Genomic DNA, 25,057 nt, shown 5'->3' with positions numbered 1-25,057 from the left:
CTATTTGTATAGATATGTTAAGTTTGCCCACGAGGTTTGTGTGTTTTCCAATTCCTGCTTATTCTGTTGGTTTACTTTAAGTACTTTGAGGCTTTTCATGACATTATAACTTTTAAGTGAATTTTTTTTCTTTTACAATTAACCATGTGCCATGTTAAGAGATGCTTAACATCTCTTTTGTGGAGTGCTGACATTGTTCCATAAACTTTTGGGGTTTTTTGTGCTTCTTACTCCCTTTGTGTTAACCCCTCAAGTGCAGCTTTGTTTTGTGTCCCTTGTAACAACACTCAGCTCTTGTAATTGTATATGATCATCATAGACTTCTAATAAAGTTTCTTTTGTTTACACTTATTTTGATTCCTGACTCATATGGATCCATGCCCTCTATACTCTTGCTGACCATTCTCTCTCTCTCTCTCTCTCTCTCTCTCTCTGTGTCTGTTTCCTATTTTCTGACAGATGGATAAAAAATTATATATTCCTTCCCCTCCCCTCCCCCCAGCCCCCTGCTATTTGGAAATTAGAGATAAAATTTCTGTAATTTTTCAACCATGTGCTAATCCTAGAAGATGGCAAATATCTTACCGTGGTTTCACTAGAAATTGAACATTCCACCTCTACCACTTAACTATTGTTATTTAATATTTTGTCTTTTATTTATGAATTTGGAAACATTCTTTTGTGGTTATTATTTACTTAGATCAAATTTTTAAAATTATTTTGTGTACTCATAATTATTTTTTTCTTTGGCTCCACTCTTTATCTAGCTGAAGTAAATCCTTCAGGTATTTTAGCGAGTGATCTCTAAGTAGTAAGTTTTTTCCAAGTCCTGTATGTGCAAATTATCTTTATTTCTATAGGTTTTTAAAATCTAAGTTGATAATTTGATGTTGACATGTATTTCTCAGTGCAGTAAAGTGATCACCACATCGCCTTCAGGACTCAGTGTGTGCCTGATGAAAATACTTTTTATTGTAACTGTTCATTCTTGGCAAGTAATCTGTTCTTTCTCTCCAAATACATTGTCCATGAACATTGAATCATGAAATTTTTAAACATCCAGAGAACCTGGGAGAATATTTCGGTGAACACGAGTGTCCATTCATGTGCATTCACAGATGCTATTGTATTATTCCTGCATTATGGCTTTACCACATTTCTATCCATCCGTTTCTCTGTCCATTTGTTAACTCCTCAAAGTTGCAGAAATCAGTACGCCTCCCTGCACACACTTCAATACACATATCATTACCTGGAGTTCAATATTTTTTGCAATCCTTTTTAAACAATTTATAGTAAAACATAAATATCAAGTTTACCATCTGATGCATCCTGGTAATTGTATCGTTCTGTACAATCGAAATCCTCAAGATGCAGAAAATGACATCACCCGGGGAGATCCCCTATGCCCTTTCTGCCCCATGCCTAGAGAGCAACTGCTACTCTATATATTTTTTTTTCATGATAACTTAATTTGGGTTGTTTTAAAACTTTTTATATAATTAAGGTTCACAGCGTGTTCTCATTCACATAAGCATTCCTTCACTCTGCATAAAGCTTCTGAGGTTCATCCACATTGTGAGTGTGGCAGTAGTTTCTTTTTATTGCTGAGTGGTGTGCATTGTCTAGATTCACCATTGTCTATACAGTCCAGTCTCCAATCTTTGGATGCCTCCAAATCTCCGGTTTGAGCAATAATGAGAAAGCCTCCATGAATGTCCTGTAGAAGTCTGTCTGGGGCCAGGCGCTTTCCTACCCCTTGTATAAATACATAGGCATGAAATGCTCTGCCACAGGATAGATGTATCAGCTCTCCCCCTGGGTGTGCGTCCCAGATCCGTGAAGGTCATGCTATAGAGGAGGCCTGAGCAGGTGACGCACACCCAGGGCTGTGGCAGCTGAGGGACACAATGCACAGGAAACTCCCAGCCTTAAAAGGCGACTCAGAGCAAATTGGATTTGTTTCCCACAGTATTTAATAAATTTCATGAACCACAACTGCTTTAGGTCTCTGACAACCACCTCTAAAGTACAAGTGGCCCTGTTGGCATGAGGGGGCAGGTTAATAGCCTGACTTTCACACAAGAAGTCCAAGCCCCAGGGCACACATGGTCCCCTGGAAAAGAAGTGTTTGCAAGTACTGAGCTGCTCCCTGTTAGGCAGAGGGGAGGTGGACAGTCCTCTAGCATGGCCTCTGGACAGCTGTAAGCCTCGGTTTCCTGTTCTGCTCGTTGTCTTGGGAGGATACTGAGGACAGTGTGTCCAATCCACCCTTCGTCCACGATGGCAATAGGTGGCATTCATCTGTGCATCCCCAGTGGTGAGAGAGCCGCACCAGGGTGTTTTCCTATGGACAAGGGACCTAGTGGCAGTTCTGAAAGGCAGACATTATCGGTGCTCCTCTTTCCTGCCTACCTTCTAGGGGTTGAGACGTTCCTTCTCTGATGCTTGGAGTCTTGCTCTCACTTTTCTGCTGCACAAGCTGTGTGTGCCATTCCAGTGGCTGTGGCTTCATCTTTTTTTCTAATCATCTCCTTTTCTCACCAAGACCTTCCATCCACAAGGGTCTGATACAAGCAGGGCAAAAGCATTTTTAGACAATGTAACTGGAATTAAACCAGACTCCCCTGGGCACTCTGAAAGCTGCATACACTAAGTTATGGAGGAAAGAATGAGAAATGGTCAGAACAGAGGCCTGAATTTTCAAGAGAGGCTCATATATCACCTATAAGGACTCCATCCCTCACTTTTGTCCTGATCATCATCCAGGAAGGCAGTGGTCCCTTTCTGCACTGCTACCTTTAGAGAGCAAACTGCCCTGCAAGGTATGTGGACAGGAGGAGAGGAGGGAGGCAGAGTCAGGCAGTGAGCACGCTGTGACATACCTGTTTGGTAAAGGGCACGTCCCTATCAGGCTGCAGATGGGCCTCATCGCCAGGCATGACACTGGTGAGTTTCCATGGTTGCAAGGGCGTGGCCAAGTCAGCTGACCTGCAACCTGAGGGGTGGGTGTTGAGGCACTGCCAAGAGCCCTAAGAGGGGCTCGAAGGTCTGATCTAAGTGTACCAGGAGCAATCAAAGCACCTGGGTTTCCCCCTTGAGGGACAATAGGTCAACTTGCAGCAGGAGTAGCAAAGCTAGCGGGCAGCAGGAGCCTCCGTGTGAGAAACAGCATCAGCTGCCAACAGCAGAGACCAGGCATTACTTGGCACTTCCATGAGAGACCCACCCACCAGGCCTTTCGGCATGTCCTTAATCTGTCACTCCTATGGTTTCCCATGTGGTAGACCAAATACGTAAGCCACTGAAGCAAAACCCAATTGTCTGAGTTCTGCCAGCCAGGAGGAGTGACCACGTCCACTCTTGGCTCTGCATAGCTGTCTCTGAGGCTAAACAGCCATAGCAGCTCAGCCTCGCCAAGCATGAGTGAACCAGGCCCAGGCCTCAGGGGAATCTCAATGAGCCAAGGACCCCACCAACCCAGAGGTTTGCTTCAGGCTTGAAGCAGAGGTGCCACCAGGCAAAGTCCCTGTGTTCTTGACTATACCGTTTCCAGTGGAAGAGCAAGGTGTTTTTGAACCAACCTTCCTTGTCAGTTCTGCAGCCTGAGTTAACCCACCCAAAATGGGCTTCTCAGGTGGGACAGTCAAGGCCTCTCTCCTCCAGTCACGCTTTCACTTCCAGCAAATGAAACTCTAGAAGGCGGCTGTCACTATAGTTGCCCATAATTCTATACAGTCTCCATTCGCTCAGTGCCTGTGGTCTTATGCCTTCATTCCTGTGCATTCAAATCATTCAAAGGAAAGCCACAACAGCAAAACAAAGAACCCACTGTGGTTCCTTAAAGTGCTCCAGGTTCTTTGGGAGCTAGATTAAATATGTGAGAGGATTTGCATTGCGACTGCAAGAGTATAGAGATTATTTAACAAAGACTCTCCACATCCCAGTTGAGAACTTACCCCAACTTCCAAGACAGTCTATTACCCATCACATTGTTAGACTCAAGAAATGTGCCTTCTCCTTGCACATTTGAATTTACATGAAAAACGCTTAAAAAGGAAACACTAATAAATAACAGTGACAGTTATCATCTAGTTAGTAGGCAGGAGTTTATTTCCTCTTCTTTGAATTTTCAAAGAAATGTGGTCTCTGACAGTCTCCCAAGCTTGGGAGCCAATGCTCAGGCAGGGTTAAAATTTTACTCTCTAATCAACCTCCACTTTGCTATATTGGGTGTTGAGAGTTTTCCCCCATTGCAAACAGTTCTTGAATACTACTGACATAAAAGGCTTGGAGACTTCGATTTATAGCCCTGAATGATTCACTTCATTATTTTTTGAAGGAAAAAAGAAAGGACATAACTGGTCAAGAATAAGAAGGAAAAGGCCACAAAACATACTTCAAAAAGGTAAGCAGGCAAAGTGAAGTAGGTACATCCTATGAGTTTATTAAGGCACTGCTCATTGTATGCTTGGAGGCGGGCAACCTCCCGAGGGCCATAGTGGTTTCATAGCTACTGTATTGGGTAGGCTAAGATGCTGTAACAAAGAGGTCCCCAAATACAATGGCTTTTACAAAATGGTTTATTTCTCATAGATGTTACTGACTCATCCAGCAGTAAATGATCCACAGTTAATATAGGAAGGTGTTGCCGTTCTCAGTATGTGGCTTTATTTCCTAGTTTGAGAAATTCTTATTACTTGAAAAGATGTCCCAAAGAAGCATAAATGAACAAAGCAGGTTGTCTATGTATGCATATGCATATGGGCATGTATGGGCATTATAAAACAATACATGTGTGTAAACATATATATTTATGAAAGTATGTATTTAAATGCCTATAAATTCAGATCTGTACATATATATTTATCTGTATATAGGGACATAGATGTGGACATATAGAAAAATCAGTGGTAGTTCAACCATAAAACTGTGCATTGGTTACACTTGGTCAATGGAATAAAGGTGTTTATATTTTTATTTGTAGTTTTAAAATGTATGAGTATATATTAAAATATTTAACATGTTTAGCTTTTGTAATGCAAAAACGTTATTTAAAAAGTAGTGGCTCAGCAAGAGAGTGCTCGCCTAGCATGAGTGAGGCCCGGGGTTTGATCCTCAGTACTGCATAAAAATAAATAAACAAAATAAAGGTATTGTGTCCAACTACAACTAAAAAATAAATATTTAAAAAAATTTTTAAAAAGTAATACATGCAAAGAGAATATTTTTGAACTAATTGTGACTATCTCTACATAGTAATGTTTCATACAATTTTATTTTCTAAATTTCTTTAATATATATATTATTTATAATAAGTTCCCTAAAATCTTATTATTTTGAAGGTTTTTTGTTTGTTGGTTTGTTTGTTTTTTGTTACAGGGGATTGAATCCAGGGGTGCTTCTTTACTACTGAGCCCTTTTTACTTTTTTTTTTTTTTTTGAGATAAGGTCTCACTAAGTTGTTTAAGGGTCTCATTAAGTTGTTGAGACTGGCCTTAAACTTACAGCTTTTAAGTTGCTGGTATTTCAGACATGAGCCACAATATCCAGCCCCCAAATCTTATTTTATAAAAGGTCTAGGGAATTCCTTTCTCCTAGACAATGAAGGCTAACCCTTGTTTTCCGAATGACTGTCAATTTTGAAACAGTAGATTTAAAAAATCCTATTAAGAATTAAAATTTTCACCAAACTATATATATCTTATGTTTTTGACAATTATATGGCTCCCCTATAGGTGGATGTGTACATTTTTGTTTGGAAAGAAAAAAAATGGTTGCATCCATTTTATAAATGGATATTTTCAAAATGATAAATTATTTGGACTAAGTCATTATAACATTTCACTTAAGTCTATGTGCACGTAGACAAATTCTAGGAGACTTCTTTCCAAAGCATTGCCAGGTGCAGTGGCACATGCCTATAATCCCAGCAGCTCAGGAGGCGGAGGCAGGAGGATCATGAGTTCAAAGCCAGTGTCAGCAAAAGCGAGGTGCTAAGCAACTCAGTGAGACCTGTCTCTAAATAAAATACAAAATAGGGATGGAGGTGTGGCTCAGTGGCCGAGCGCCCTTGAGTTCAATCCCTTGTACCAAAAATTGAAGAAAAAAAAAAATCTTGCCTGTCATTTAACAGTGGACCCTCCTAAGAGAGAAAACGCCCCGGACCCCAGCTGGAGTTTGCTTGGCATTCACTTGCTTGTCTGAGCGTGTGGAGTAAAGGGTCCAAAGCAAACCCAGGACACCCTCGCTTCCTTTTGTTCCCACCTGTCACCTGTGGTTCTGCCCAACTCTTCCTTTCCCATGTCTGTCCACAGACAACAGCACAGCTAATGACCACAAGGCCTCCAGCAAAGAGGCGGTGAAAATGAACCTGCCAGGCCCTGCCAGGATCAGGGGTAGGACAAAAGTGGTAGCACGTTACCTCCGCATTGCAGGTCAGTACAGATTTTGCTACGGTTTCGAGGAATCTAAATCCTCCTTAATTTTTTCCTAGTCAAATTTCTTAGTTGATTTGAGAGCAGTGAAATCTCAAAAGCAAACTCACTTGGAACCAGAGTTGCACACTGTTTGTGTTTACATTCTCATCTGCCCACCGCCTAACCTATCTTCCTCTTTGATTGTAAAGCGTCGCCATCTTCTTGTTCTCTTGTTCTCTCTAAACTCTACCCCTATTCAATAGCTGCTGGCCTGGGCCCATCCAGGATTGGGGAGCAGGAAGACAGGAGAGATGAGTGAGGAAGGGTCTTGCTTGACAGGCACAACCTTGGAATGGCCTTGGAAATAGAGTGGAGATGCTTTCATCAGTTCCCCTTTGAGGGACGGGGAGGCATCAGGCACCACAACTGACTTCTTTCAAAAGAAATGCAGCCTTTCTTCTGCCACCTGGACGTGACTTGGCACAACCAGTTCTGCCAACACTGTGCAGATGACCTGGTGCTTGGAACTAGAGTGACCAACTCACCTTGGCTGCCTGGATTTTCCAGTTTTTCCCCTGAAACTCCTGTGTCCTGGGCATTTTCTTAGTCCTGGGCAGATAAGGACAGTGGGTCACCCTACTTGGCACTTATTGAATTGTTCCCAACTATTGGGATGTCTACTAAAGTTTTGAGAAAAAAAGGAGGAAATTGACAACTGTGTCACACTTAATTCTAGAGTTTAATCAATACCATCCATAACAATCATTTTATGATAATTTAAAATTATATTCTGACCATATTGTATTTAAGAGAATTTGTGATGGGATTTTAGTATTATTTAATGGGTATTTTAACCTAAGAGCACAAGAAGTTGAATCTTGCCTAGCTCAGCCACTCTGTTTTGAGAGAAAACACAATAGTGCCATATTATGGGCTAGCTGGATATAAGCTTCAAATTTCTTTACACCAAAGGATCCAAGGGCTAGAGTAGACTTCAATATGTTTGCTTTTTCTCTCCTACAAGTATTAGGCTTAAACAGGTTTGATGAAGGTTAACACAATATGGCTACTGGTCTCAGAAAAGATGTAACCAGACAGAGATAGATAGAAAGCAAGAAAGAACTCTGTCTTTGTCAGACTGTCTGAGGATGTGGTCAGAGCTGTAATGTCAAGCCTAGATGGAATGTAGGAGGAGAAAGAGAATCAAGAACAAGACGTCTGAATCTCTTCTCGTTGGGCTCTGAGTGTGGACCCTCAGAGGAGGAGGGGGTGGAAGGAACCCCCAGAGATGTCCTTGCTATCCAGAGTCCTCCTGGTGTCTTGGGTGAGAGGGGAGAGGAGAACCCCTGGGAGAGCCTGGTGAATGTGCTGGCCAGAGAGAGGAAGCAAGAGAGAGCAAGCAGATTGATATTCTCCCTGAGGATTACATTTCCATTATTTTATTAGTTTTCCTTAGCCCTCGGCTGCTGATACCTACTTTCTTCCATGAGTTTTTCCAACTCTCCTAGAACTCTTGTTTGAGCTCCCAGTATTTTGATTAAATATTAATGGAGTTATAGTTTGTAAGGATGAAAGTTGTTTGGTCTTGGGATAAGGTTGCCCAATTACCAATATTTGTCCCACAGACCATTATGGACTTAAATAACAGTAATTGTTCAGTCTGAAGAAGAGAAAGTGGAATTATATTACCAAGTACCAGGAACACTTTGGGTTTGAATAAAGTGAAGATCCTTTTAATTTTGCATCCTAACATGGGAGAGTTGACAGCACTTAAGACTGCATAGTCAGGAGAGTGTTTTCTCATGGGGTCTGCATAACTTCAACTAGCACCACTGGATGGTGGTCCGTGAGTGGTAAACTTTGGATGTAATAAAGGAGAAAAAAATTGTATTGCTTCTTTAGCAGATAAAACACACTTTGAGTGATGGAAAATATTGAGATTCCCATCCACAGCCAGTTAACTTGTAAATGGAAGTATATTCTTTCTGAAGCACCTTCCAAGTCAGGCTATAATTATTATTTGAAACAATTTTCAGAAGACTCAATTTTCTTGGCTAGTCTTCTCCTGGTTAGTTTCTCAGATCCAAATATCTCTGTCCAAACCCCAGTGAACAAAGCCTTTGGTTCCCTTTATGGTCACTTTCAGAACAAATGTGCAGATACCTTCATTCAAGTTGATATACAAGCAAGTATCTCACCTGGAACACCTCAAAAGATTTTCCTGTACTCACAGAACTGGATTTGTTCTTTTCTCTCCAATAAGAGAAACTTACAATGTCTTCACTTAAACTTTTAGTTTCATCTCAATTTTCTTGAATATTTTCTAATATTCTTTCCAATCACTATCACCTTTATCTCACCTTTATCATCATCACCTTTATTTATTGCAAATATTAAACAAATTAGTAGAATAAAAATATTAAATAAATTAGTAGAATAAATGTTATGTGCTAAGACTCAACACACTGCTTCCTGAGATACAAGTGAAATACTGATTTCGATTAGTTTTTTATTGATGTAGGGATATGAAAATGAAACCTAAGATGAACCTAAGATTAGCCATTTAATTCTTGGTTTTGGGGCAGCTTCATTTAAGTGCAATTTTTAAAAAGTGCCAACACATTCAGTGTGGTGATTATATTTTTCTGTTTTCTCAGAAAGAAAGAGAGGCAGATCTAGAATCCACCTAACTCAGAAAGCTAGAGTCTCATGGCAAAGAGGATCAAGAGGTAAAGAAGGAGAAGAATACAATGTATTTTCAATGGCTAAATATCTGATTTCCAGGTCTTCACTCTGCTTTTTTTCTTTTCTTTTTTTTTTTTGTTGTTTTTTTTAATAAACTTGTTTCCCCAATTGCTTCATGACTTCATGTAGCAATAGTAACTAACTACTGAGAAATATGTCCCATTTAGTCAATGTATTTGGGAGAGAAATGAGAAACTCTATGCCATGTCTGAAACCAGACTCCAGGGGCCCAGGGCTACTGCAGTGCTGCCTTCATTGAACAGATAACGTTCAAGGCTGCAAATAGTCAGGCCATATCAAGGGAACAGTCTGTGACTGCACACCAAGGTGGCCAACGTGGTGGTCAGAGGACTTGTCCTAGGGTTTTCTTGTCCTTTGACTGTGAGCCCTTGGGCATAACACTTGACGTCTTTTGCCTCAGTTTTCTCATCTGTTAATTGAAAGGGAAAATTGGGCCAGCCATCCTTCACAGAACCTTCCAGTCCTGATTGGACATCTACCTGTCCCAGATTCAGTCTTAGGACCAAACACAGCTCCCTCCCTCCATCATGCCTCTGCCACATTGGTCAGAAGCTAGATTAGCTCTTCATCCACCCGGAATTTGTTTCAAGACTTTTCACCCCCACTTCTGTGGAGTCAGGTCTCCATTCCCCTCCCCTCTATAATTTTCAAATCATTCTGGAACTCCCTGAGCTCCTTCCTAACCTATAGAGAAAGGGGGAAATGAAGTATAAGCACAGCAGAGAACAATAGGAAACAGACCCCATCTCCATCCTCCTCCTCCCCCTGCTTGCCTGGTCAGTGCTCAGAGGGGGCAGTGGGACTACCATCCCTGGCTCTGTCTCTGGCTACCACCTGTGGCAAAACTGCATTGCTGGAGACCTCACCAGAACAGTGACAGTAACTGTGTATTTTATGGAGCTCACTCGATTGAGAATCAAAACAGCTTTATTGAAGCCTGGTTTCTCTGCTAAAGCATTTCAGTTTGTGTGAAATCAAGGGAGACATTTCATTATTATCTATCCAAAATACCACTTGGAAAAAGATGTTGACTCTTGAGATTTGTGGGGCTGAATTTCCTTAAGTACCTCCTGCCGTTACAGGAGTGACCTCAATAAGGGAGGAGGGAGGCATGTGCAATTGGAAAGTGAACTGGGATGAAGACCCTTCTCTTGCAGGTTCAAGAAAGGTCAGAAATGAACCTGTGGATTTTTGTGCTCCATTACTTCCTGTGAGCTGTGGTGAGCTGAAAGGAATTTTATATAAGGAGAAATTGAAAAAAGGTGGGTTTCACTGTCTTCTTTAATTTGTAACTACTCTCTGAAGGATTCACAGGAAGGAAGGGAATCAGTCATGTGAATTACTCAACATTCAAGGAGCTGAGTCTCTAGTTTGACTTGAGAGAAGGAGGAAGGAATTCTTAAGATGATACTTTTACACTGAGAAATCACATATATTAGATGCTGTCACATGGGCTTGTCCACAGTAATACCCAAAGAACCAAAGATAAGTGCAGGAAATTCCATCCAGAGGTAGGAAATAAAATATTTTACTAACTAGAGATAGACCTCAGCCTCTACCTTTATACCCTCTCTCCTGCTGGATCATCATCATAGGGCAGGATGCTTGACCTGGTGAGATCACAGGATTTAGGTTTGGATCAGGAAACCCGAGTTCCTGTTTCAGCAGTTCTGGGGATCGAACCCAGGGCCTTGAGCATGCAAGGCTGAAGCACTCTACCAACTGAGCTATATCCGCAGCCCCTGTTTCATTCTCATGAGGGAAGGAGGTCTTGCTGAGCCTGAAATTTTTTATCTATGAAAGGGGAAAATAATTTTAAAAACCTGCATCCTAGTATTGCTGTAAGAATTAATGAGTAGAATTGACACAACATATTTTATGACCATGGATTCTAAGGCCTTTCAAAAATAGTTCATGATGATGGACTTCATCTCAGACCTCTCCTTTTAAAATTTTTTTTAACTTGTCCTTTTTAGTTATACATGACAGTAGAACGTATTTTGACGAATCCTACCACACGGAGTATAACTTCCATCCTTGCGATTATATATGATGTGGACTTACACTGCTCAGACCTTTCTTAATATGGGTCTTTGGATGTTAATTTTTAAAACAACTTTACTGAAATATCATTCACATATAATTCAGTTCACTATTTAGAGCATACAAATCAATGTTCTCTATCTCTAGAACCCGACAACAAATTGAAATCCTCTCATTCTTAGGAATTGCTTGCTTTTCCTCTTGTAGGTGATTCCTAGGTATTTTTAAAAGCTTGCTTTTCATGGTAATTGTTACTTTCTTCATGCAAAGATCAAAGAAATGTACACACCCTGCCAGAAATCTCCTTTCAGGGAACTTTCAGGCTGGGTTTGGGTCCCCTGAAATCTGAGAGGTGGGACTTCTGCTATTGACCATGAGCCCAATTTGGATGGTGGGAGGCTGTAGACTAAGCTTTGGGGCCAAAGATAAATAGGGATCAACTCTCTCTGGTCTTACAGGAGTCTCCATAAAGTGTATACAGAGTGAGACTGGAGACTGGCTCACGCCCCGTGAATTTGAAATCAAAGGAGGCTACGCAAGATCGAAGTACTGGAAACAGAGTGTGTACTGTGGCGGGCGGCCCCTGCTATGGCTGCTGCAGGTATTCTGTTCACAAAGGGCAGGAGATGTACCCCTCTTGTTGCACCTTAATAATTAGGTCACTATTTCATCATCAAATGTTTGTGAGTTATAGATATAGCCCTGATGCCTCTGCACTTTTCCTTTGACTCAAAGCCAGGGGTCCCACATTTGTAACTCCAGGACAGTACAGCACATGAATGTTGCAAAGGGTAGATGCAGGACCTTAGAGGAGGGAGTGGCCATTCCAATTAGAGTAAATGCAGAAACTTTCTATGTTTTTTTTTTTTTTTTTTTTTAAAGTCTACAGTCAAACAATGCAAGAAGACACTCCAGAGAAAGGCATGACTGAAATAGCACTGTGGATTTAGATTGATGGGTTGTATGCAATAAGACATGTTTGGGGGATCATTTGTGGAGGGTTCTAATGCTATGCTAATTGGTTCTAATTCATCATTTAGTCAACATAGAATCAGCAAAATCTTTGTTGTTGGAAATAACATTTAAAACAGTTTTGTCTTATTTTTGGTGCTGGGGTTGAGCCCAGGGCCTCGTGCATGCTAAGCATGCACTCTACCTTTGGGCTACACCTCAGTCCCCTAAAACAGTGTGTTAGATAGCCATGTTGCTTTGAAACAGCTTCCCTGTCTCTGCACTCAGCAATCTATATCAAACACAGAATGCTCAGTTAAAATGTGTCACCCCTCCCTAAATGTCCCAGCCCCTCATCATCCCTTCCCAGGGCTCTCTGAGCCCAACACTAAGATTCCTCTCCAATTATTTTAGCTTTCTTTTTCTTCTCTAGACCTCTCCAGGGTTATACATGTGTCTTCTTTGCATGCCCAATATCTATTAGAGGTTCCAATAGATATTGGGCAATAATTGTGTGTTGCCTGGTTAGTCCTAGTGTAGGAATTCAAACTTGAGTGTCCTGTGGGACTGGAAATAGGTAAAGGCTGTCTGAGGAAAGCCCCTCAGGGCTTAGAAAAGAGGACAAGAGAAAGGGAGAAGGTTCTACAGGTGACTTTCCAAATACCATTTGTGAAATCTGGAAGAGGCAAGTGAGAAAAGAAAGATTCTCACTTAGATACCGGAGGAGGTTGGCTATGCAGGCTCACAAAACAGAAACCCAGAGTAACCATATAGTTGAATCTTTTTATCTTGCAGGAAGGATTTCTACCTCATCCTCCAAGAACATATCACAGGAAAAAAAAGGTGATCATTATATAAGTTTCTACAAGTTCTCACCACATATGACTTTACATGTACAGTGTCTTATTTATGGCATCTCAAGTGGGTAATCATAACTAATCTTACACCTCCTCCACCCCTTCTTTTATTTTTTCTTTCTTTCATTTTGGATGGGGGGACATGCACCTTCAGAGTTGTGACTTTTGAGTACAATGCTGTATATAAAGTAGGTCTTCTTTGTTAATCCATGAGAAGTGGAGATGATATGGAGCCAACAATAGACCTCATGGAAGTTTGTTAGCAATACTGCAATTGTTTTAAGGGCATCAAAGTTGAAAAGGCAAACATAATTGTGGAATAAATACATAAAAACATCTCATAATCATGTGATAGAGTCATCTTCAACTCAAGCCAAGAGTTTCTCTAGTTTTAATAAAATTTGATGGAGCAAAAGTTTGCTCATAGTCAGTTTTGTTTTATGGTGCTGGGGGTTGAACTCAGGGCCTTGTGCATGTGAGGCAAGCATGCTACCAACTGAGCTATTTCTTCTGCTCACAGTCATTTTGATGAGCTTGAACTAATAGTTTTTCATGGGACCTATGTGAAATTACATATCATTTTATGAGTAATACAACCAAAAGCATATTCCTTTTCTGGTCCTTCACATCCTCTTCCACTTTCCAACTAAATATATACATAGGCACATAGAAATCTTTCTCAAGGGAAAATTATTTGCCTTTCATAAATAAGGACAGTGTTGTTGGAGGGAGGTCTTGGAAGGTAGGTACATCTATACAGGATGTGCTGAACTGGACACCACCACTTTTGCTCCATCAGAAGGATTGTGCATGCAAACTTTTATTTGTGAGAAGCGGTTTGTCCTTCTATGAAAGAAGGCAACAAACAAATAGGTTGAGTGTGGTGTAGAATCAGGGCAAGGCAACAGTTTTTCCAACACTGAGTATGAATGATAACCTGAGAAAGAGGAGGCAAAGGGGAGAAGTGCCCTTCTTATATACTGTAGGTAAAAAGAGTCACTCAAGACATTCACAGACTTCTAAGACAGGTCACATCCCTGACCTCTGGACTTCATGTTAGAATTTGAGATCTCAGCCTTTGCAATATCAGTGGTCTCACTGGTTTGAACTCTCAGCCCCTGGAATATTTCCTCCAGTGGGTTTCCTAAAAGGAAACTATTTTTTGCCTATTTGGTGAGTGCTTTAAAGACAAGTGGCTCTAACTTTCCCAAGGTGTCAAGAGTAACTCAGACCACATTATGAGAATGAGCTGGAAATTTCCAACCAACAGAACCTACCCTATCATGAGTGCAATTCTTGGCCTACAAGCTGCAGTTGCCTCTATATATTGTGTCTCCTTGTTGGTGAGATCAGGTGCTCTCCAAAGTGGCAGATCCCAGGATCCATTTCTACTTCCATAGGTCTTCAGGGCCTCTTGGAGTGTCCCTTGCTTTCAGAGCCACTTGGCTCCTGAAAACTTAAGTGTCACCATGAGCACCAGGTGAAAACTTTCCAGTACATGACACATAATTATTGAACACATTCTAAGTGTCCAGTGGTCACTAGAGAAGATTGAAACTGTATTCCTGACCTTAAGGATTGTGTCAATTCATTGTAAAAATGGAATAATAATAAGCTGGTCAAAGGTGGGCAGTGACATGGCCACCTCTGAGGGTATTGCCCCTTAGGTCCCACTTGTCTATGGTCTCTCCATCCTGGGGTAGAGGTAAGAGTTGAGTTTGCACATATCTCCTAAGGGAAGAATGCCAGCTCGTTGTACTGGATGTTTAAAGGCAATGTAAACAAATCTCTGAAAAGTCAGCCAGCTGACATCTTCTTGGGATTCGGATAGAGGAGCAAGGAGGGGGACATTCAGGGAGAAGAACTTCAGTCCTGGGGACTTTTGACATATTTTATCTTTAGGGATAATCCCTAGGAGAGCTTCAGAAAGTAGGAGAGTTCTCTGTGGGCTTCCTTGGATTCCAGGACCTGGCCCTGTGGTTACTGAGGCCTGTGACTGCTAAGTCCTCAGACTGATTCTCGCTGCAGCTCCTGTGGGTGGGCTGGCAGATCCTGGGCAGCCAAGTTGAAGGAAAATGGCTGAGAACCCCTGGAAGCAACAGGAAAGGTAAAATTCCTCCAATTCAGTCTGTGGAAACCAGGATCTGGGTCCCTTCTTGGCAACACAAAGGCCCACCTTGAATCGAAGAGCTGGGGAAGGGAATGTGCATTGGCTACACAGAGCTCTTTGGCACTTCTTGTCCTCCCAATAGATATACAGGTCAACATAAAAAGGTATGAAATAAAAGGTAGATTGTGTTGAGAGAAAAATCTTTAGACAAAATAAATTTGATGAGCTTATTTGAGCGATGAAAGGGTCGTGAGTTGGGCAGCGCTCAGGTAAGAACACCACTGAGCTCCGAGGCACCAGTGTGAGCAGGCGACTTTCACGGGCTGAGGTGGAAGTAAGACAGAGAAGATACGTTTAATTGGTTAGAGTGGAAAGACTCTGGTTAAAGTTTAGCTGGTAGTTTTTTTTTAATTGCTAAAGTCACTAGTTTCTCCTTACTGTTTACATTGGGCTCCCCATTTTTATGTGGAAACTTACAAGTCCTGAGACAACCTAACCCACTGACTTCCTAATTAATTTATTTTTTAAATGACTGTTACTTGAATCTCTTGAACCATGATTGTTTAAGTAAGTGTTAGATTCAAATATCTCATGCAACGTAGTCACCGAATATTTTTCTTTCAACAGACAACACCACAGACTCACAACAATGTTGACCCGGATGTAAGTACTAACTCCCAGCTGTATCCCCAGACCCCAGACCTTTTCCAACCTCATTTCCTGTGTCATGACTGCTTTTCCCTGAAGTGCACTCACTCACTGTAGTATTTGTTGCTGTGTGTAACGAACAAGGAATATCAGGTGTGTCCCCCAAGACGGGGACATGGGTCTGAGACCGGGTGTCTCCACTGAAAGTACCCTTTCCTTATATTTCAGTGGAAAACTTCCCGTGCCTCGTCTCCCCTCCAAGGGGGTATGGGAAGCAGAGATCTAGAGGCAGAATTGAAGTTGGGATGGTCAGGAATGGCCTGAAAATGAGGGGTATACAGCAAATTTGAGAGGAAAACAGCACTTTAAAGAAGTCAGTGGGGATGGAAAGGGTGGTAAGGAAAATATGTGACGTCCACCCAGATGCAGGCAGAGCTCAAGATGGTATTCAGCACCACCCTGAGGGGACAGGCTGGGCTGTGGAAACTAAAGTCCTGAAGCCAACCCAACCCACTGACTTTCTAATTTATTTTTGAAATAATTGTTACTTGAATCCCTTGAAACATGATTGTTTAAATAAGCCATAGATTCAAATATCTCATGCAACGTAGCCATTGAATATTTTTCTTTCAACAGACAACACCACAGACTCACAACAATGTTGAACCCGATGTAAGTCCTAACATCATAGTTCTTAGTCCTGCATAGAAATGCACACAGAACACCCAGCACAGCGGTGCCCACCTCTATTGCCAGTGGCTCAGGAGGTTGAGGCAGGAGGTTTGTGAGTTCAAAGTCAGCCTCAGCAACTTAGTGATGCCCTAAGCAATTCAGTGAGACCCTGTCTCTAAATAAAACAGAAAACAGGGCTGGGGATGGCTTAATGGTTAAGTGCCCTTGGATTCAATCCCTAGTACCAAAAAGAAAAGGAAGGAAGGAAGGAAGGAAGGAAGGAAGGAAGGAAGGAAGGAAGGAAGGAAGGAAGGAAAGACAGCCTGTAGCCAGTCTCACGGGAGCCATTAGGAGGCTGAGCTGGCTAAGACTGAAACCATCACCACGTAGCAAATCATAGTTTATTCAAACTGTTTGGCTGGTGCTTAATAATGCACAAACCATTCTGATCCCATGGGCCCTGTTTGCCTTATGGCTTCCTGCTTTGGGGTCTGCTGAAATCATGGATGACTCCTCTCTTTGAGCTAAATCATATCTAGATTCCTTTCACGGCAATGAGATGCAGATTTTAGGCCATGTTAGCTTTTCACTCAATTATGGGTCAATACTTGCAAAGAGTGTCTTCCATTCATGACACTCAGCAGAAGAGGCATAGCAAAGTAGTTTTACACACACCTCTACAGCAATTCTCCAACCAGATTTAGATCTTATTCTCACTGGTTTTTACCCTTGTTCTGCAGAGGGCGTTTTCAATAGTCAAAACAGCCCTGGAGTCCAGTATTTGTGTGGCTTGTGGGGGACAGATGTAGACAAAGGATTAGGTCATACTGTCTCTGGCCAGGAGTCATAGGGAGAAGAGGGAAACTGCCCAGCAAAGGCATCCTCTCCCCTGTTAATGTTTCCTGGGATAGATATTAAGGCCGAACAACCCTGACATATACATCTCCATGCCTCAATAACCAGACTTGGCTCAGGCTGAATCTCAAATTTGACACCAGAATCACCTGAAAAGGTGTAAAAAGCATTGTTGCCTGGATCCCGCCCCCAGAGGAAATTCTGATTCTGAACTAGTTTGGACTAGGACTTGTTCAAAGGCTTCAGATGATTCTGCTGCACAGAAATACGTGTTCTATGACTTAAAGAGGAACAGTAATGCTGGTGCCCCAACCCAGACCACGTGACTTGGTCTCTGGTGTTGGGACCAGGACGTTGGTAGTTTATGTGCTCTCCACTGAGGATTCCCAAGGACTGTCAAGGAATCAAATATCTTGTTAAAAGGATTATGATTGCAAGATTCTGAAACACTTGCTGCCTCCATTATTTCCTTGTTGTTTGGGGAGAGGAGGCATCAATTTCTTGACAGTGATGATGGTAATCCATGAGTCTGCACTAACGAGAAGAATGGGTCCAAGGCTCCATGTCCGAGCAGTTTCAGTCTCCAAATGCAGATCTGCATAAGAATCCCCCATAACATTAAGCAGGAGCCTTTGGGGCCCAGTATTTTCTCATATATGACCATTTTTAAGATAAAAAAAAAATGACCAAGATCCCAATTCACCTAACAAGTGTTTTCATCCCAAAGCTCAAAGCAAACCTCAAAAGGATTATTAGTCAGCACCTTTACATCTTTGATTACTTTCCATAGTCAGAACCCAGAGCCCCAAGCCTCCCCAGGCCTTTCCTTCAGCTCATGGGGAGCTTACAGCCAAGGCTATGGGATGCAGTGATATTTCAAAAGTTTATTCCCTCATACATAAACTTTTAGTAAATCACACTTTGATGAGTCAATTTCATCATTGCTGTATAAGCAAATGGATTCAACATTTATTTTAGGAACTTTTGTCTGCAGGCTAGTAATAAAATTATTCAGATTCCCTCAAAATCACCACGTTGTTTGGCTGTTGGTCTTTCTGTGTTATATCTCTGGTTTTGAGAGGAAATGTTTTCTGGTATGGCATGTGGTCTCTTCTTCCTGAACTTTAACAGAAGATGTCTTGTCTGAACTCCCCACTCCAAGCTGTTCCTTACTATCCCAGGGAGAAGCAAATGGGTCCGTGCAGGTTTGCCCAGAGGCTGTGTGTTCCGGGTTCTCATAGCAGTGGCTTTGCGGGGTCTTGCCCATCCCAGTGACATGGTTGTTGTTTTCTCTTCTAGCTGGGAAACTCGGAAGTGTGTGAGGTGTGTCGGCGTAGGGGACTGCTGTTCTGCTGTGACACTTGCTCCAGAGCCTTCCATAGGGACTGTCACATTCCACCAGCAAATATTGAGGAGTGAGATGTGATTCCTTTTCTGTTGCCTGCTAGGAGTCCTTCCCCCTGCCATGCACACTTGCCCTGCAGTGTTCCTCTTGGGTCTCAATGGGAAATGAGCAGAGATCCTAGCGACCAGGATCTAGCAGCATGATTCAGAGGGCTATTGAAAGATGCTGCAATATCAATATTCTCTGTGCGATCAGCGATACCTCTTTGGGAATGCAGAGACTGGTGACTGGGGTCCTTAGCCTACATACTATAATTGTCCTTTCTTCAAAGTTTTGCAGCAGGGACTTATGTCCATGGATTGGAAATGGGATATGACAGTTTTTTTTTTTTTTTTTCTTCTTCTTCTGTGCTTAGTCAGGAAAGAAATAAACACAACTGGTTCCCACTTTTCCTTACGCTTTAATGGGCTGATAGACCCAAGATCACCAGGAGTTAAAGCCCCGTTTCTTATACTTGAGCCTCGTTGGCAGGGATCCTTGTATTCCCAGTGGGGGAAAGGAGATCCTATTAGTCAACATGACACTACTTTCCAAGGACTGACATCCTGTTTCTGCCACAGATGGAAACAGAGTGGACAGCTCAAGATCCCATGTGGGGATCTTGCACACTCTGGGAGTGTCCTTTCTAACTAGCGTATCAGCTATTCCTTAAAGGAGGACATGCAGCTATAGGAACAGTAGCTATTTCCAGGGGCCGTGTTCTCTGCTCACTTTATGCACAATCTCTCAGGATCCCGTGGAGTTGCATTTTCTGCAGGATGGGCTCCTTAGACAGTCAAGAGAGTCATCAGGAATCTGAGATCCTAGAGAGGCAGATGCAGCCCGAGGAACAGCTGGTGAGTCCGTGGAATCCCCAAGCCTTCTCATTTCCCTTCTCTTGTGAGAAACACCAACAGGCCTGGGGTCAGAGACGTGGAACTCAGAGGGAGCTTTCTCTTCCGATCCACACTTCTGTTATGCTGACATCACACCAGAACATGTTTACAGAAAAGAATAACTTAGCCATTACACATGTTTGGAGAAACTTCCTGAAGCTGGGGGGCATGAGTCATGCTTTCTGTGGGGCGAGCATATGGGTTTCTTCTTTTCAAGCTGCTTTTCATTGACGGCCCACTTCTCTTGTAGAAATGTGAGTTCCTCCTCTTGAAGGTCTATTGCTGTTCTGAGAGCTCCATTTTTGCCAAGAATCCACGTTATTATCGTGTAAGTAACAGCAGAGAGCCTCAATCACAGGCCACCAGGATACGAGGTGACTCTGAAATGGGATCTGTGATCTCAGTCCCTGGGGCGTGAGACAGCAGCCCTGTTGTCTTTCTGTTGGCTTTTATGAGAATCCATAGCAGGTCAAACACTAAACTGTGCTCGTAGCTCTCACAAATTCTTCCAGTTTAAGACTCAAGTAACTTGGTGTATTTGTCAGCAGGTGAGGGAGACTTGTCAAAGTCTGAAGGAACCTATGTGGTTAGACAAAATCAAGAAAAGGCTGAATAAACAGGGTTACTCCCAAGTGAAGGGTTTTGTGCGGGACATCCGCCTCATCTTTGAGAACCACAGGGCCTCGTACAAGGTAAGGACGCGCTCTGCTTCCCTTTCTGTTTTCTCCCATAGGCTGCTTCCACCCCTCATTTTCTGGCACCTGGGAAGTTTAGTTTCCCTTGTCTTCCTCTCACAAGCCTGCACAAGCAAGGCCCTGGAAATGAGTGATTCTTTTAGTTTAAGACTTAGGTAACAGTGAATCAGAAGATGTCCCTGTAACCAAAGAAAGCCCCGTGCTCTCAAGCGCTCATTTGCCATTCCTCCAACAGGAGCACAGAGAGAACAGTCAAGTCCTCCCTTTCCCATACATGCAGAAAGAGAATTTATTTATTTCTTATATTTATTTTTTAGTTGTAGTTGAACAGAATATCTTTATTTTAATTTATTTCTTATTTGTATGTGGTGCTGAGGATCGAACCCATGGTCCTGAACGTGCTAGGTGTGCACTCTATCACTGAGCCACAACCCCAGCCCAGAAAGAGAATTTATATTCAAGTCAGTTTGTGCTTCTTATCTTCCCCCAAGCTTCCTTAAAACTCCTCAGAAATCCCAAATCAAGGCTCCTTTATATGTTCAAGGACCATACAGTTAACAGGGACTCCCCAACAGAGGAATAGAAGTGATGAGGAAGGAAGAGATCATTGATCTCCCCTTACACATGGCTTCTATTAACATAGATCAGTTTTCTAACTCTTACTGAACTCTAATAAACAACCAAAGTCAAATAAGTAATGGTCCCCCAACATGGCAATGATTTCACATTTCTTTCTAATTATGTAGGAGAACACAGAAGTTGCTCCTAGCTATATGAGTTTTCAAGTTTGAACTGGTTAGTGTGCCTCAGAATGTTTAACAAGTGTCCTGATCATTCTCAATGGCCAGATGTCTAACAACACGGATAATGAGATTTTCGTTTTTGTCTTTATTATTTTTTTCCAGTACCGTGAGTGTGGCCAAATGGGAATTAGACTGGAGACTGAATTCGAGAAGAATTTGAAGGGACTGTTCACTATTCAGGAAACAAATGAAAATAGTTGACTGGTGCAGTAACTGCTCTTGGTGTTCAGGTGCAATTTATTTTTCTGGCAAGAATCCCCCACCCTCTGCTGCGGCGAACAGCGTTTACTAAGTCTAGCATCCCTGTACCAAAGAGAGCCAGCTTCAGTCAGAGTGGCACCTCCCAGCCTGAGAGCTGGTTCCCTTGCCTTAAGGTAGAACCAGGGATACGGTGGCTACCGATCCCACAGAACCAGGCTGAAGCTAGTCTCCAGCTGACCTCACCTTTCTCGCTTTGTTATGTTGCCTCCCTCGCTCCTCTTCTCCTGAGAGAGCGTCACAATAAACCAATACCTTAGGATACTTCATCTCAGACTCTGCTTCTAGGGGGCTGGGTTAGTTTTTTTTCCTTTATCATTGTGACAAATGCCTGAGAAAAACAACTTAGAGGAGGAGAGATTTATTTTGGTTTGCAGTTTCAGAGGTTTCTGTTTATGGCCGGCGGACTCCACTGCCCCAGGCCTTAGGTGAGGCAAAACTTCATGGTGGAAGAACATGGCCTAGGAAAGCTGCTCAGCTCGCAGCAACTCAGAAGCAGAGAGAGAGGAGGAAAGAGAGCAGGGCCAGGAACAAGGAATAGCCTTCTAAGCCATACCCCCAGGGACCTGCTTCCTCCAGCCGGACTCTGCTGCCCACAATTGCCCCCGCTTCTCAGCAGTCCGTTCAGTTACCGACCGACTCGCCCTCTGATGAGATCAGAGCCCTCGCGATGCAGTCACTTCCCCAAAGTGATTCCCTCTGAACATTGCTTCATTGTGGGCCAAGCCTTCAAAGCATGCACTTTTCGGGACATTCCAGATCCAAACCACAGCAGGGACCCACCCTAAGTAGTGGTCCTAGAAAACAAACTCTTAAGAACCTGATCCTGGAGGTGGATCACTGTCTAGCAGAATGGCGATAGGTGGATATTGATAGTCCCTGGGATGTTATAACAGGACAGTTGCCAGACTTTCTACTGTAGAAAGCCAGATGAGCTACAGGAAAAGAGGCATACTAGCTGGTGCAATTTGTCTGGCATTTAGGAAGGGAGAAAAGGTAACTATAAGAACTGTTGGGTTTGGTGGCTATTGCTGATATATTGATAAGCATAAATATCAGGTTTAGATCTATTAATCGCCAGCCTAAAGCCAAGAGGCCCTTATATTTGCATCTGGAAGGCAGACAGGAAGGAAGGCCTGTTGCAGGTCCTGATTTTAAGAGTGGTAGCACTCCATAAAGGACTGAATTCCAAGCTCAGGTGGTCTCTATGCCAAATTCAAGACCCTGAAACTCAAAATGGGCCTATCAAGGTAGATGCACATGAGAATTTTGAACTACTATACCCTCTGAACCGCTGGTCATGAAAAAGAATCCCCCTTCCCCTTGTTGGAAGAGGGAACTACACCCATCCCCATCTTGCTTAAATGAAGACTTTAAGCATGCAGAGGCCTCTCTGCATGACCCAACTGGACAAACTATGGGTGGGGCTGCAAGTTGAAAGAGGGTTTATATTTCAAAGGAGATGGAGGTTGGCCAACATTACCCACAGGAGCTAGAAGATTGGTAGTAGATCCTGGATCAAGAAAGGTAAGATGTAAAACTAGATAAGGGGGAATTGTTGATAAAGGAGAGCTCTTGTGTGCCACAGACTTTAACCAACCTGGCAGGGGATGATGGTAGTGATTCTGTATGCCCCAGGTGGCTATTTCAGGCTTAGAATAACTGTGGTACATATTAAATGAAGTGGAAGGTAGAGATGCTCAAACTGCTGTGGCAGGCTCTGGGGAACAAAAGCCAAGGGACATTGACATGCTAGCGTGACCCTACTCTACAATGGAAAGACTCATCCGGGAAGTGACTGTGTTCCTCAGCCAATGAGGATATTACTTCATATACATCATCAAAAGTGATTTGAAATAGAGGAGCATAAGACGATAGGTGGCTACCTCACTCTAGCCAGTTCTCATGAGGCTCATTTCCAATAAAAGTGAGGGTAAGTTTTCAGAAGGAAGGAACTTGAGAGGGTAAGTTCTCAGTTCTTCCCCAAAGGGATCTATGGCCATTTGTTCAAATAACCACATGTCAGGGAAAGAAAAACACATAGATATTTCAAGAGTTGTTGAACACAGGGTTGGAGTTGATGCAAATATTTGGGGACACAGAGCCATCCTGGCCTCCTTGTTAGAGTGTATGGATGTCAGGTAACGTCCATCTTAGAATGGGTATACTGAATCCAGCCGACAGTCATTTTCCCAGCTCCTGAATGTGTAATCAGGACACAACAGTTACATGGGTCAGACAACAGTATACTTGTACTCGGGCGAAAGAAATTCTCCTGCTTTCTGTTACAGTAGAGCTCCTCTGGCTGCTGCAATACATTACATTGGCCCACTGTACGGATCACAGTGTGGTCATGGATCTGATGAGCAAGAAAGATTGAGTATTCTGAATGCCTTGGGTAAATCACAGGTACTGTGGGTGTGAGAGGTAGACCTTACCACGACTCAGAGACACGACATGTGGGTTAGTTTGAGGGACTCAATGATTTGGAGCATGCTAGGATTTCCCCCCCCAAAGTTCCAAACTAGCTAGAAACTCTGGACACTACTCAAAACCCAGCTGCCTGAGGGTTCTGAAGGGTGAGCACAAGCAAGTGGGCTTTGGGGAGAAATCGAAACTTTGGGGGGAAGTCGAAACTCAAAGGAAGCCGCCTGTAGTGAATCCACTTCCTCTTCCTCTCAGAACAGCCACACTCTTGCTGGGTGGCCTAAAACTTTGGTAGGAAGCTCTTCTTTCTGCTTGGAAGAGCCAGGGGAAGAGCCCAGCGTAACCAGGCTTTCTGGGGAGTAAAGGGAAAATGTCCAAAAAGAGAGGGTCATAGAAAATGTGTGTGTAAACCCTTCCCTAGTCTGTGGCTGATACCTGGGGAAAACTGAAATCTGTCAGATCTGGGGCTGAGCTTTTTCCACTACAGACCAAGAGTGCAGTTTGAGCCTAACCACCAGAATTACCTGCTAAAATAGAGTTCCTGTTTTGGTTCAAGCAAGAGATGGCAATTAGCTACCCATCCAGTCAGTGTAGATGCTGATGGGACACGGGGCAGGGGGTGGGGTTGGGGGCTACAGAACAATGAACTATCAGAGCTGCCAGACCTTTCAATAACAGATATGTTCAGATTCTCTGGTCTACAATGTTTCATCTGACACGAAACCACCTGTTTCTATGTTGCATCAAAATTGGAAATTTCTCTCCTGATCTCTTCATTCACATTTTGCCCTGAACCTCATGGTACATGGGACTGGAAGAGTGTACACTGCTTCAGACAAGGTCTGTGTGTTCTAGATTTATCCTCTCTGGGTCTGTGAGAATGAGACTGAGCCTGAGGCACATGTAGGTAGCATGTAGACGTGTGGCCTGAGTTCTGTAGATTCCAACTGGTTGTCTTTACTTTGTGTTTATTCAGGAAAGACAAGAAATAGTCCTTGGATTCCTGCATTGTACATTGTCTGAACAATAAATGGTAAATCCAGGCCCCTCCTGCCAAAGCAGCTTAGTGGGTAAGAACCCAACTCCCAATACTTGGTTCTTGTAGGCAAAGTTCAGGGATATCATATTGTCATCATAGCTCAACCTGGGGTCCTTGGATACACGTGGGCCACTCATTTACTGTGACCCCACATTCAACACCTCCCAGATTTATCCATAGGAGAGGGAGCCACAGGCCATAGGCGGTTTGTGTGGGAGAGTGCAGACGGGTCTC

General features: G+C 42.9%; 1 protein-coding gene across 1 annotated transcript in view; it reads left to right on the top strand.

The window, feature by feature from the left end:
- The window catches only part of Sp140 (SP140 nuclear body protein), a 65,169-nt gene extending 43,607 nt beyond the window's left edge, over positions 1–21,562 (top strand). Inside the window, exons 14-25 of the mRNA XM_076865893.2 lie at positions 4,343–4,408; positions 6,318–6,437; positions 9,077–9,148; positions 10,343–10,447; positions 11,687–11,829; positions 12,975–13,022; positions 15,774–15,809; positions 18,621–18,736; positions 19,457–19,562; positions 19,852–19,929; positions 20,150–20,293; positions 21,202–21,562. Coding sequence (XP_076722008.2) covers positions 4,343–4,408; positions 6,318–6,437; positions 9,077–9,148; positions 10,343–10,447; positions 11,687–11,829; positions 12,975–13,022; positions 15,774–15,809; positions 18,621–18,736; positions 19,457–19,562; positions 19,852–19,929; positions 20,150–20,293; positions 21,202–21,300 — 1,133 coding nt within the window. The 3' untranslated portion in view covers positions 21,301–21,562. The remainder of the gene's footprint in view (positions 1–4,342; positions 4,409–6,317; positions 6,438–9,076; positions 9,149–10,342; positions 10,448–11,686; positions 11,830–12,974; positions 13,023–15,773; positions 15,810–18,620; positions 18,737–19,456; positions 19,563–19,851; positions 19,930–20,149; positions 20,294–21,201) is intronic.
- Positions 21,563–25,057: the final 3,495 nt, after the last annotated feature.

The sequence above is a fragment of the Callospermophilus lateralis genome, chromosome 9 (assembly GCF_048772815.1).
Source record: "Callospermophilus lateralis isolate mCalLat2 chromosome 9, mCalLat2.hap1, whole genome shotgun sequence".
Taxonomy (NCBI): domain Eukaryota; kingdom Metazoa; phylum Chordata; class Mammalia; order Rodentia; family Sciuridae; genus Callospermophilus; species Callospermophilus lateralis.
The sequence above is the reverse complement of the archived record's forward strand: the minus strand, read 5'-3'. Positions and strand labels throughout refer to the sequence as shown.